The sequence below is a fragment of the Gallus gallus genome, chromosome 5 (assembly GCF_016699485.2).
Source record: "Gallus gallus isolate bGalGal1 chromosome 5, bGalGal1.mat.broiler.GRCg7b, whole genome shotgun sequence".
Taxonomy (NCBI): Eukaryota; Metazoa; Chordata; class Aves; order Galliformes; family Phasianidae; genus Gallus; species Gallus gallus.
The window spans coordinates 1145589-1158795 of NC_052536.1; the positions used below are offsets into that span (position 1 = coordinate 1145589).

General features: G+C 42.8%; 1 protein-coding gene across 1 annotated transcript in view; it reads right to left on the reverse strand.

Annotated features, from left to right (window-relative positions):
- Positions 1-2923: 2923 nt before the first annotated feature.
- The window catches only part of RMDN3 (regulator of microtubule dynamics 3), a 31584-nt gene continuing 21300 nt past the window's right edge, over positions 2924-13207 (reverse strand). The window contains exons 7-12 of the mRNA XM_420936.8: positions 12563-12638; positions 11715-11792; positions 10551-10649; positions 9157-9210; positions 7316-7396; positions 2924-5628 (exon numbers count right to left, since the gene is read on the reverse strand). Of these exons, the coding sequence (XP_420936.3) occupies positions 5575-5628; positions 7316-7396; positions 9157-9210; positions 10551-10649; positions 11715-11792; positions 12563-12638 (442 nt within the window). The 3' untranslated portion in view covers positions 2924-5574. The remainder of the gene's footprint in view (positions 5629-7315; positions 7397-9156; positions 9211-10550; positions 10650-11714; positions 11793-12562; positions 12639-13207) is intronic.

Genomic DNA, 13207 nt, shown 5'->3' on the forward strand with positions numbered 1-13207 from the left:
ATGCGGGTATTTCCAAGTCTGCCTCACACCAGTGCTACCTACCATGGATGGTCAACAGAACCAAGATGCCCACTGTAACCTGATGGGAACTGGCACAAAGCGAAGGCATCCACACTGATCTGAGTCAAAGCCAGAAGATCAGATTCACGTTTACAGCTCCATGTGAACCCACTGGCACACCGGCTGTGCTTTGCTTCTCCTCCTTGGCTCCCATCCTGGCTCCATATTCCTGCTCATTGGAAATACTACAGCACTGAGATGCTGGAGATGAGAAGAGTGCACTGATAAATACTGCTCATTTATTCCTCATGCCTACTACTATTCCCTGTGGGTCTTCAGGCAATACAGGGCCACAGCTCTTATATCCCCATCGTTAACACTAAACATTCGTGTACTCCGCTCAACTAATGCCAAAGCGGGGGAAAACACCCTTGGCTGAAGCCACACTTCAGCAGATGGTGCCACGTCTGTCTTTCCTTCTAACTCCAGTTCCCACCTTACCCGTAAGTCACAGAAAATTGGTGCTTTTAACCCAAATTGTGGAGATTGAGGTGCACGCGTTTGACGGTGTCCAGAAATCATTCCAATGAGTGCACGCTGGCGGCACAAAGCGTGCGGCTGCAGCTCGCGGGGGGTGGAAGCTGCTTACAGCACTTCCTCGAAGGATTTTGCAATGTTTTGACCACCCCGGTTCTCAAATGTAGGGGGAGACGCTGCCAGGAAATATGATTTTTGGAAGCGCGACGCCAGGAAATGCATTGCGTATTTACAGTCCCCTGTGTCCAAACCCATTCCCACTCCTCATCCACGATTACAGTCACATTCACACGCAAGCAGGTGCTGCACGGCTTTCCCCGCAGTTTCCAAGCCACTGAAATGCTGGAATAGGACCTCTATCATTTAGCAGAAGACGCACAAGAGATCCAGCTGCGGGACTAACCCTTTCATTAAGAAGAAAAGCAATCGGTGCATTATTAATCTTTCCTTCTAAACAATTCTCTGCAACCCAAGCACAGGGAGCCTACACCAATCTGCTTCTCAGAAATGATTATTTAAACCTTATCCCAAGGGCCTTTAACTTCTCCATCAGTCAAGCTGACATCAGCCCAGTAAATAGGAAGCTGACCTTTGTTACGGGATGCATTTATAATGATGGGGACTCTCCATCTCCAGTTGTGCATTGCATTGTCTTCCTTCACGACCTTTGAGCCCTTACGCTTCTATCTCATGGAAAGCAACATTTAAAGAAGCCTTACTCAGAGAACTAATCTCTGCCTTCTGAAGTTTTTGAGATCATGTTTGCATGCCCAACTGAGACTGCAAGCAAAACCCGTGGAAGCATCACAGGTCTACAGCAAACAGTAGCAGCGTTCCAATTTATCCCTTCTCCCCCGATTTTTAACTTCCATTAAAAAGTTAAAATATGGTCAGCTTTTTGCCTGGTTTTACTGTGTGTGCTTTGTATGCCAACATCAGCAAAGTCAATGTATGTACTGCTGCAAAAAAAGTTTATTATAATACTCAGGGGACTCTGAAACAGGCTCGTGCTAAATAACTCTAAGGAAAATAATGACAGTTCACCTACATCAACCCATTGCTTTGCCACGTGGCAGTAAGACTTGCTGTAAAAAACAAGATGGCAAGCCTATTGCAATCCTCCCATTTCAGGGTCTCCCTCAAACCAAGCATCTCAGCAGGTCAGCCTTTGCCAGGGAATTTCCAAGGAGCTACAGATGTCATTGAACCAAAGAAATTTGGAATTTGCAGAAATCTTGAAGCCAAGGTGGGAGTTAGAATGACTGTGCCATTCCTGGTAGGAAGCAATGTTGACATTCCTACTCCAATACTGAGTCAGATGTTTCCCAGAACACTGGGGAGGTGGTCACATCTCTGGTATGTTCTAATTATTGGAAACCAACTTCCAAACAGAACTTGCCTACTTTTAAATCCCCCGTTCTCAATTGATGACCCAGTCCCAAGCCATAGGTCAGTGCTGACCCTCTTCTCTGCGATGCTGAAGTGACTTGAAAACATTTTTCTAGCTGTGTTCTCCTATCCACAGTCAAGCATGATTGGAGCAGACAAAGCACTCATTTGATTGCTAACACTCAAGTATTGCAAAATGTCACTTAAAAAGTCTTCTAGGGGTCCTAGAGTCAAAGAGATTTATGCTGAACAACAGTGTACCTACACGTCCTCTCCTGGGCTGCTGTCCTCAGTGCCACACCTTCCATGAGGCTAAGCCAAGGGCTCCGTAAGGTGGCTCGGTGCACTAGAAGATGCTACTATTTCACCTTAAGAAGGAAATTAAAGGAAAGAGACTACAGAGAAGTTGCACGCTGAATACAGCCCTAATTCTGCACCATGGAAAGACAAAGCTGCCTTGAAATGTGTAGATGTGGCACTTGGGGAAGTGGTTAGTGGGCGTGGTGGTGGTGATGGGTTGACCGCTGGACAAGATGATCTTTGAGGTCTTTTCCAATCTTAATGATTCTATGATTTCATCCATTGCTTGCTGGGAGAGGACTTCTTTCATGCTCGTGATTGCACATGGCTCCAGCGTTCTCCCAGGGACGGTATGTGATTAATGTGAGAGCAAGTTAACACAGCCAAATCACTCTTATCTACTCCATTAGGCAGTTCAAATGTTGTTTCCCACTACAACTGCTCCTTAATGCAACTATGCTATCAATCAGTACTCCTCAGGTCAGTGAATTTTAAGGAACGAAGAAGTACGGCTGGTGCTATCATTCACTCTCTCTGCACAGTAATTTGGAACACAATGAGACAAGGGTTGCCAGGAGGTCTAAAAGTCTCAAAAGCAACGCTAAGCACAGCCTGCAAGCCCGTTGTTTATGGCTTCTGTCTGGAGCTGATGGAGATGGCCTCCAGGCCATGAAAGCGGAGCACAGAATACTCATAGTTGGTCACAACGGATCACTCACATTTATTGAAAAACAACCTCACCTGGAGCACACTGCTCACCACAACGTGTGCTTGTATTACTTTGGTGCCATTTAGAAACAAAAGCAGTAGTCATGGTATTTACATCAAAAATGTGCTACAGGTGTAACCCACGCTGTTATAAACATATATATATAAACAGTGATATATAAACAATAATTTTACATGTTACCTTCCCATAATATTCCAGCACACCACCACACATACAGACACCACAATACTTCAGAAGACTTCCTCCTGACTGTTGGGTTTCTTCACCTATGTACCAACACAACAAACAAGACAGCGATGCAGGAAACTTCAAGCAGGATTGCCTTCTCCTTGATTACAAATATCTTATCTCAAACAGACCACCACAGTGAGGATAAATTAGTTAAACAGCTTCAGTTATTCTTTAGTATCATAGTTTAGCCACAGGGAAGTGTGTTTCCCAAGTCAGCCTAGCTCAGGAAATTGTTCTGTCCTACCCTGCAATAAGCCTAGAAAAACAGCCAGAGTCCTTTACTACGAAAATCCTATTTCTGGGAGTGTACACTGCAGGCATCTTTGAGAAATTCACATTGTACTTTGGGATTAATCTGCAGAGTACGTGCAAAATTAAAGAAACCTTGATTTCTGCGTTGTCTGAAAGCTACTGAAGTACAGACAGGAGGGAGAGACTCCCTCACTTAAGCTTCTACCAGTAAGAAAAATGAGACTTTGGCATTCGTTTCCAAACAGGCTTTGTTTAGTCTGTAACCCAAAGCTCTGTTTTCCCAGCACTCTACCATCTGAAGTCATCCTTCCATCCATAAGGCACCTTGACAAGTAATTGAACTCTCTCCTTGTCCATGACCCTTTTAAAGCTAGGGGGATTTACATCATCACCCCAGTGAACATACATGGGACACAATGTGAAACACTGACAGGATCCAAAGCAGAAAAACAAAGCAGCATTTTCTTCTCTCAAGCTTATGGTTGCTCACTGTATGGGAACAGACATTAACCAAGAAAGAAACGAAAAACGAGGAGAAATTACATCTTTGAAAACACAACATGTAAGCTATCTCCAGAAAATACCTAATAATTCAAAACCACCTCTGATGGTTTATACTTTTGAAGAGTTAGACAACAGGTGAAGGCCTGCAAGTAAGAAAAGCTGTGGACTTTTGGTATCTTTTGGCAATGATCTGGCGATCAATTCAGCCTGGTAGGATTCAGCTCTCTGCAAGAATCATACGTATAGTCTCAAGCAACTCAAAATTGTAGAGAGTTCCATTTGGACCAAAATAAAAACAGCTAAAAAGTGTCAAATGTGTAAGCTGGAAAGTCTGTAGGCTTGAATCTGCTACACATCTACTTTATGAAAGTAACATCGAGGGGGAAAAGCTGGAATGTGCAGGGATACAAAGCAAAGCCTCGCTCATCTTTGGGACGTTTCTGAACGTTGTTTTTGCTTTTCACCCTTTTTGTCAGCATACAGCAAAGTTTACTTTCTCTGTTTGGTATCCAGAAGCTGTCAGAGAAAATGTCAGCTGCCAGCTCTGTTTTCTCAGTGCCAGTGCGTTGGTCAACAAGAACTGGAGGAATATACAGCCAAGTGTCAGCTCTGCCACAGAGTATTCCTGTTCCTGTAACCAGTGTTACACTGATAAACAAGTGCTAAGCTATATCTAAACCATAGCTGCATAGTTTGGAGGGACACACCAAGTTTTTGCTCTTGTCTGAGTGGTGTCACTAGGAGAAAGTCCTGAAGTTGAATACCTCATTACTTGCTGTTCTTGCACCTCTTAAAAATGAAGTTCTTCTTGTGAACAACATCTTCTTCTTGGTCCCTCAGTATTTTCTCACTGTAAGGAGCAGTGCTGGTTTCTCCTCAACAGAAAACCAGGAAGGTAGTTTAGGTATAACCAGACAGGACCAACAGGACTGTGTTTTGGACACCACCATCAGTTTTTTCACAGCAAGAAAGAAAGGACTGACAACTCACTTAAGTCAGGGTAGTCCTTTTTTTGTAGTGGCCTTTCCTCAAGCCATCGTGTCAGTGCCCATTTGAAACAAGAGGCTGAGAGAAGCGAGGAACTCCCATGGCCTGCAGTGCATCAGGGTGCTAAAAATCAGCCTCGCAACACCCACTGACTCACCTTTCTCTCAGCAGGACGTCTATGCAAAGATGCAATCAGTTATTCCAACTGATTCCAGTGAGTATGTTTTAGAAAGGAAAAGAGAAAACAGTCAAATGAGAGAAAAAATGTCTGCTGAGGACTTCCCCAGGAAGCTCATCAGCAAGCAGACCTGAAATTCAGCCATCATACACACGTATGTATGTATATATACTCCTACATGCTTATATCTGGTTGACTTTTTGACTATTTGGCCTTTTTTCTTAAGGAATTTTAAAAGCAAACAAACATACGCTGTGCTCTCAGTAGGGAAATGACACAAACTTTTATCTCATTAAATCCCACCGAGATGCTTTCCTGGAAGAGCTGATGTGAATGCTGAGTGTGAACTCCTGGCAGCTCCTCTGGCTTATCCACGTTGTGCAACCAAACCTGTTGGGATCATGAAACCCCTTCCAATGGGATTTTATTGTCTGTGCAGCGTTGAGTGGAGTGAGCTCTTCTGCTCTTATTCACCCAAGATTGATCGCATCTCCTCAAGTTCTCTCTCAGTTTCTGAATCCTGGAAACGCAACACAAGGCATTAATACACGGGCTAATTCAATGTAATTAAAAAAGATAATTTCCCTTTTCTTCTCCAACCCTACACCAGGTTTTAAGTATAGCCTAGCCTTATGTTTTTCCTCCTAATGCCTCCCTTTTCATACTTGTCTCTCAGCAGCCTATTAAAATTCTCCAAATATCAAAGCAAATTTATCTTATGTTTCCTTTTGAGAGAACTGAAAACCAGAACAGAGGATTTCAAACCTTAGCTCCCTCTGGGACTCTGCTACCCCAGTCAAATACCCTTTTTTTTTTTTCTTACCCTTCTCAGTCTGATGGAAATTATTTGATTGCCTCTTTGGGATGAAACGAGCTTTAACATTTCCAAAGACTCCACCAGCCAAAGCCACTAAAATACTGGCATCCTCACTGAACTCCCACTTTAAATTTCAGATCAGAAGAGAGTTAACTGTTCCTGACTTTTCTGCCCACAGCTCTTGGCTGCTCTTTTCTGAAAATCTCAGTGCTTTCCTGGATTAATCCTTACGCCTCCAATACATAAAGAGAAAAAAAAAATCCTCTATTTATCTGATATGCCATTCCAACTCTGTCTGGAGTGATTTCCAAGAAGCGGATGGCGAGGAGGCTCCTCATCTGGCAGAGCTGGGATATTTCCTTCTGCAAGAAGGGATATTTTTTCTGCTTGCTGCCCTGGTTTCCCAGCAGCAGTACTGGCCAGTGCCCTGCAGGTGGTAGCACAGGCAAGTCGGCACTGACAGATGGTGGGCCAAGATTTACTGCACACCTGTGCTGTGAATTTCAGCACAGTACTTTTGCTACAGCAACCCAGAGACTAAAGATGGCCTTAAAAACAGAGTGGCAGGAAAATCTGGCATATACTTCTGCCTTACACCCAGGATTCCATCGGACTAAGGCTGAAGGTGTGAGATATGGAGGACCCTGGTCACATTGCTGCATTTTTCTTGACCGTGCAAGAACAGCAGATTGATATCACAAGTGTTTTTATTTAGTTTCTACCTGGCACTAATTGGATGGCACCTTCTATACAGTTTCACCTTAACAGAAAAAGTGCAAAGGAAAAAGTGGAAAAGAGCTCCCAGATGGGAAACACAACCACGTGGCAGTTTCTAAAATGCAGTACGTTCTGCTCTCTGAAACCCTGTGCAAGTAAATATCCCAGATATAAAAAAGCAAATGCTGGGCAGCACACGCAGACTCCTGACCTGACCCAACTTGGAGGAGCTTAGGAGCCCACCTGGCACCAAGAGCTTTAAAAGCAACAGATAGAAACTACTAGATGACTAAGGTGCAAAAATGTCTTCATCCTTCAGTTCTTTGGGTCTATCTCAGAGAATGCCTAAAATACCCCATTTAAGAGCTTAAACTGAAAATCAAAAGTCTTAAACTGAAACCATTCAGCTTACCTTTAGCAATTAACACCTTAATGCAAATGCAGCCTATCATGTTGAGTGGAACAGTGAACACCCATGCCAAGTCAGATTGCCAGAGGAAGCCTTGACCTTAAGTTAAATGACTGGGATTTTAGAAAATTTCCCCATGGTTAATTTTGCCACATAGCAAATATGCAGAGGATTTTACATAACCATATCTGATTTGAAGGGTCAAATGCATACAACATGAAATTAGTTTTAGTTTCTTTTCTCTCTTGGAAAATAATCCTATACCTCTTTAGTGTTAACTGGCAGTTCTGAAGCAAGATTCATCCAGAGAAGAGCTGCAGAGTTGTTCCCCATGTCCTTGTAGCACTGAAAGAAAAACGACAACGTGAGGAGAGTTAAACAGGGGGAACAAAAGATGAAACAGGCAGCAGAAAGTAACTGAGCAATTCTGTAACTGACAACTGATAAAAAAAGGATTATTTCTCTCTTAGGCATCTGCGCAGTGTAGTTTCAGGCTTGATAATTATCATCAAGTTATGGAATATTAGATTTTTCTTTTTCTTTTTTTTTTTTTTTTATATGTTTTGGACAAGGAGATCTTTTTGGCAGAAGATTTTAAGGTCTCCCTGTGATTTTTAGCATCTTCCACTATTCTTATTTCCACTGGCACAGCCACCATTCCTCACACTGCTTTCACTGTAGAACTTCTACACCGACAGCAGATCATCATGATGAAGCTTTAACTCCCCAGGCCTTTGAAAATCAGGTCCAAATGCAGGCACTTTAACGTCTCATCTTTACAAGCCTCTGAGGTTTCACATCTTTCATCATCAGCTTCTCAAGCAGCACAGAAACAGACAGCTCTAAGTAACACAAAGGGTTCTGGTGCCTAGAGAGTCATGGTCATGGAGGCAATGGGGGACAGCAAAATCAGCATGCTAGAAGGAAGTGGCTGCTAAGCAGCAGCAGCTAATCACTGTTGCAGTTGCCTCAAAAAGCCAGCGTTCATTTAGGATCATGACAACAGGTTATGAGCATTTTGGTGATTTTCCTGCATTAGTTCTCTTTCAGAACAATCTGCTCTGCAGTGAGTACTGCCAAATTGCTGCACCTCTTGAATTCAGAACAGAGGGAGTCATGGACATCCTCGGAGCCTTTGAGAGTCTTGTGTCCCTGAGCATCAGTCAAAACTATCAGCAGATGACTATAAATCTCAATTCTTTATTCTTTTGAAGCTTGACCCATTAGAGCACTGTTTCCCGGAAAATAAAGGAGATACAAACGGAACTATTACAATTTTGTGATGAAGGATGTGATCCAAAATGACCGACTCAGACTGGGTAAAAAAATAAATAAATAAAACCAAATAGATTGAAGTACTCCTATTAACTTCTGTGCTGATTTGCGGAGTATTTCTGAAGCTCAGCCACATCTGCCAGACATGTGGTGAACTATTAGCCCAGTAATAATGTATTGGCTCATGCAGGTTATAATTTAGCCATGGTGAGATCTGGATTTCTTTTACATCAACTCTGAAAATTCATTCAGGTCATGATTTGCAAGAATTTGCTGCTGCTGCAGCTTCCTTGAAAAGAAGTTCTAATTCTTTACAAGACATTCAGGGAGTGACTTTGAGTTGGCATGACTGCTGGCCATATTTACAAACAGAGCAAGATGCAATCAAGAGCACATCCATCAGGGTACACAAGCTGTCAGAAACAAAAGGCTTGCTGGTTTACATATACATCACTTAATTTACATAGTCTCATCACTGAGCAGATATTATAATGAGCAACAATGTATGATCCAGCAGGTGTGAAGGCCACCACATCTCCTACAGAGTTCTCCTCTCTGGCTGCCTTTGTTTCCTTTAACAACACACTATGAAATAAATTCTGTATGTAGGTTGATTGGTAAAACAGAGACACATTTAATACTTAACTTCTTCCTCATGATGCACTTCCTGTATACATCACAGAAATCCAAAACTTATAAAATCTTGCTTCTGCATGGAGTAATTTAAGTGCGTGTACCACAACCCATCCAAAGAAGCATACATGTTTTTTTAAGATGAATACTTCTTATCCTGGAAGCATATGACTGTATTCAATAAAGCGATAGGTTACCTTGGCAATGTACATTCTTACTGCTTTGGAAAAGCCTGGGCTTAGCTCCTCGACCTAGAACAGCAGAGGGAAAGGGTCAGGCAGAGAGAAGCAAACATGAGGATATGCAAAGGACAGTTTGAAAGCTGTTTCAAATTTTTACACCTCTTCATTAGATGAGGAAGCCCCACTTTCTCAAAGCCATGCATCACTTTTCATAGGCTAGCCTGGCTGGGTTACTAAAAGCCCTCCTGCTTTTCTTGTTCCACTGCAAGCAAACCCTTTGTTGCACCCTGTGTCCTATCTATGCTCAAATTTCACAATGCATGCAACCAAGACATCAGAACACGGGTATGAGAGCAAGCACCAAGAGCTCAGAGCAGACAGTGTTCCTCTTCTTAATTCTGCTGTCTGCTTTTAGACCTAGCTCAGCTTGTGAGTAGCCCAGAGCTGCAATTCTTGGGATGATTCCCATTCCCCTGGAATGGGCCAACTGTGGCTGAATGCTGAAATGGGTTCTGCTGAGCACGTGGGAAGTGCACTTGTTCAGGGTGTGACCAAAGCTAAAAGCTCAGAAAAATCCAAATTCCTGTTTCAAACCACTTAGGCATTCTAACTCATCAAGAGGAACAACCAGCTTTTTTCTGTATCGAGAAGAAAGAACACACTTTGCTTCAAAGTTCTCACTGAAATGATTTAATCATTTTGGCTAAAATGAGGCTGAAAAGCAGACTGCCTATGGAAGGCACCTACCACAAACTTACCCTTAACATTTAGGCAAAATGATAAGGAATTGATAAAAATCTGACAGCCCCTAACACTCTGCAGAACTGCTGGCCCAATCTATGAGTTGTAAAGAGGTAGGGCAGTTTGTTTCTGTAACATTTCATCAGAGGGGTATGTATGTCAAGAAATACATGTCTGCCTCTGAAAGCTTAAAAACTTCTGTTCAGAAGTCTGGAGAACCTAATCAGAGGCCTTTATTAAAATATTCTGAGGGAAATTAAAGTGACAAAACATTATGACTGCCTATGCGAGTGCTCCCAGAGATGAGCTTAAACAGATCTTACAAGACCATGAAAAGAGTACAGGCCATATGCATTTAGCACCAAGCAACGAATTCATCAGCTTTTGTAGCTTTTAGAAGGAAAAACAAAACCCTTTGAAAATATTTGGAGTGCTCTGGATCTAGTTCTGAGCTCTTGTAAATCATGTTCTTTCATCTGGCTGTTCTACAATAGAGGCTCCTAACTTTCTGCTTTCACCAGTTTTTCCTCCACAGGTTCTAGTCAACAGAGAGATATCATGAAGCACTTGGAGAGTGGTGAGCTTAAGCAAAACACAAGTACTCAAATTCCATGCCTGTGATTGCATCTGTCAGGTTAGTGATTCCCCGGTGTGTCAGATCTCAGTACCTTTAAGAAGTTTTGCAGTGCATCCTGTACGGTGGCTGTAGGAGGGGTTTCAAACAAAGCAGAAGCAGTCTTTTTTTCAAGCCATCCCAGATGGGAAACCTGCAGAGACAGCAAGATGAAACCATCAAACCCGTGTATGCAAAGACAGTGAATTATCTGGTTTCTTGTAGCTGCTTCAGGCACCTGGGAGACAGCCAAAAATCTTGGTAGTACGAGCAGATTCTGGTCAAGCACCCAAATCCAGCTACAGATTTAAACCTGATTTGCTTTTCTTTGTCCTATACTGCTGCAGTTTCATCCATCAGCTGCCATAGACGTAATGTTAAATACAGGATTTGTCTCTACAACTCAGTATCACAGCAGGGCAACTGCGTGGGTGGTCTGAAATCCCAAAGCTCCTCAGTGCAACCACACCAGCTCCTGGCAGTTTTCACCTATGTATCAGAGCAAAGGCACATATGCAGCCCTCCTGTCTCCTTTCTGCGTGGATCTGCCTCTGTTTCTCAGCTTCTGCAGCTCTGAGAGCAGTAAGGCTGAGCAGGAAGTTCTGAACAGAGTGAAGAGCTTCCACTGGCTGAGCAAGTTGCTCCTCTGTAATTAACCAAGTCAATTACCTCGGCTACAATCTCTGCCACGTGACTTCATTTCTGACAGCAGCACAGCACTTCCAAACTGCATAAAGTGAAAAGTAGTTACTGCAAGCCTTTTTATTTCTTTTTATAGGCACTAAATCTGACTTATGGCATTTGACTCCGAGCTTTTCCTTGTCAAGAAATATAAAGCAACCAGCACACTTCTAATACTTCCAATACTTTGTGTAGCAGAGGAACCACATGCAAAGGATTATAGAGTTGTACTGTGTGCAGGAGCACTTGCCAGCCCTGAAGTATCCTTGATCACATCCATGTGTGCTTAAAGGTTTAAAGGGGGTTTGTTTTTACCGAGTAAAGCAGGGTGAACAGCAAGCTAGTCTGCAGCTAGTGCTTTTCTTAGCCCATTCTTTGCCATGTCATCTCCCATGCCACCCGCAGAGACTAAAACATGAAGGCTGGAACCCCAAACTTGTGTTCATTGGTTAAGGCTTCAATCCACCTAGCTTTCATTCAAATAAGGAACTAAATTCCAGGGAAGAAATAAGTAATCAGTATGATCAAACTGTTTTACCTGGTAACACCACCTGCCCAATAGGTAGTAAGACTTTGGGTCCTCAGGTTTCAGTGCAATCGCTTTATCAATGTGTTCCTATGGAAAATCATCACCAACACACATTATGTTCTTGTTAGAAGCCAAGAGCAGATGAGCATGTATGGAAAGAGGAAAGGAATAAGCCCACAATTTATCAGTGATCAGGAAAACTACAGCGACCAAGAGATCCCAAATTTTCTTAAAAAATGTTTCAGCGAACCCCAAATCAGTATTTTATCATGAAAAGAAAAGAATTACTACATGCCAAAAAAAAGAAGCTGCCCTTCACTTTATTCTACCTCCTTTTCCTAACCTTGACATAACCAAATTAGTGATTATGCGAACAGCTGCCAACTTACTAATTCTACGTGGCCAGTTCTGCAGCAACTGGTGCATCTCCTTCCCCTGCTATATCCCAGTTTTAGCTGAAAGGCAAATTAAGGAACCTGAAGCAGATGAGCTGCCTTTGAAAAGTCATTATTTGGTACTTACTGGAGGGTACAAGCAGGCAGGAAATGTTGGTATCTTATTACCATGTGATAATTTCACATCTGAAGCTCTCAGTGGGATTGTATTTTACTTGAAAGACTTTCATTCTTCATCTTTTTTTCCCCCTGACATTACAGTGTGCACAAACGCAGAGTGAAACCACTCAGCCCCAGCACATCTTGCTGGAATCACCTTCCTCACCCCAAACCACCCTCCTGACAGCATCCCTTTGAGACCTACAGCTCCTCTGGTAAGAGCTGGAGACTGTCTTCCTAACTTACCCTACTACAGAAGTATTGCTCAACACACACAGAAGCCAGCATGCTCCTTTTACTCACCTTAAAAATATATCCAGTTTGAATGCGCTTCTGGATGCTCTCATGTTCTGCCAGCTGCCCGCAGAGAATGGCATACCTGCATAAAGAAGACATCTTGTATGAAGCTAAACTGGCAGTTTTAAATATACGTCTACATTCTGCATGTATCTTCCTTCTGAAGACACGAGCATGTTTAAGCTCTACATCTTTTACAGGGAGGGGACATATGCAGCAAGCACTTATTGCATGGGAAGGCAAGAGCTCCAAGGACGTCAGCAATTGAGCAGGAGTGGCTTTTGTTCATTGCACTGACCATAGAAAGTCTTCCACTGCACTTCTACGCCCTAAATTTCTCCACTCAGCAATGAATTGTGTGAAAATACAGAGTGCTGAAGAGCAAATCCTAGTACAGCAGGAGCCAGAATTGCAAAAAGCTCTAATTAGCTCTAAGATGCACAGCCATCTCCCCTGCAAAACAGCAAATCCGTAGCACGCTAGCTATCCTAGCTAGGCTAGGATGCCTACTTGGAGGGAAAATATTGTGACAACGTACCTATGTCTTGCAGCCTGAGCAGCCACGGCATTTGGGAAACAAAATAACATGGTTTGAGTGCTGAGAGCTCAAGCCAATTTCGTTTTCTCTAGTAAGAGACCCTACAATTCAAC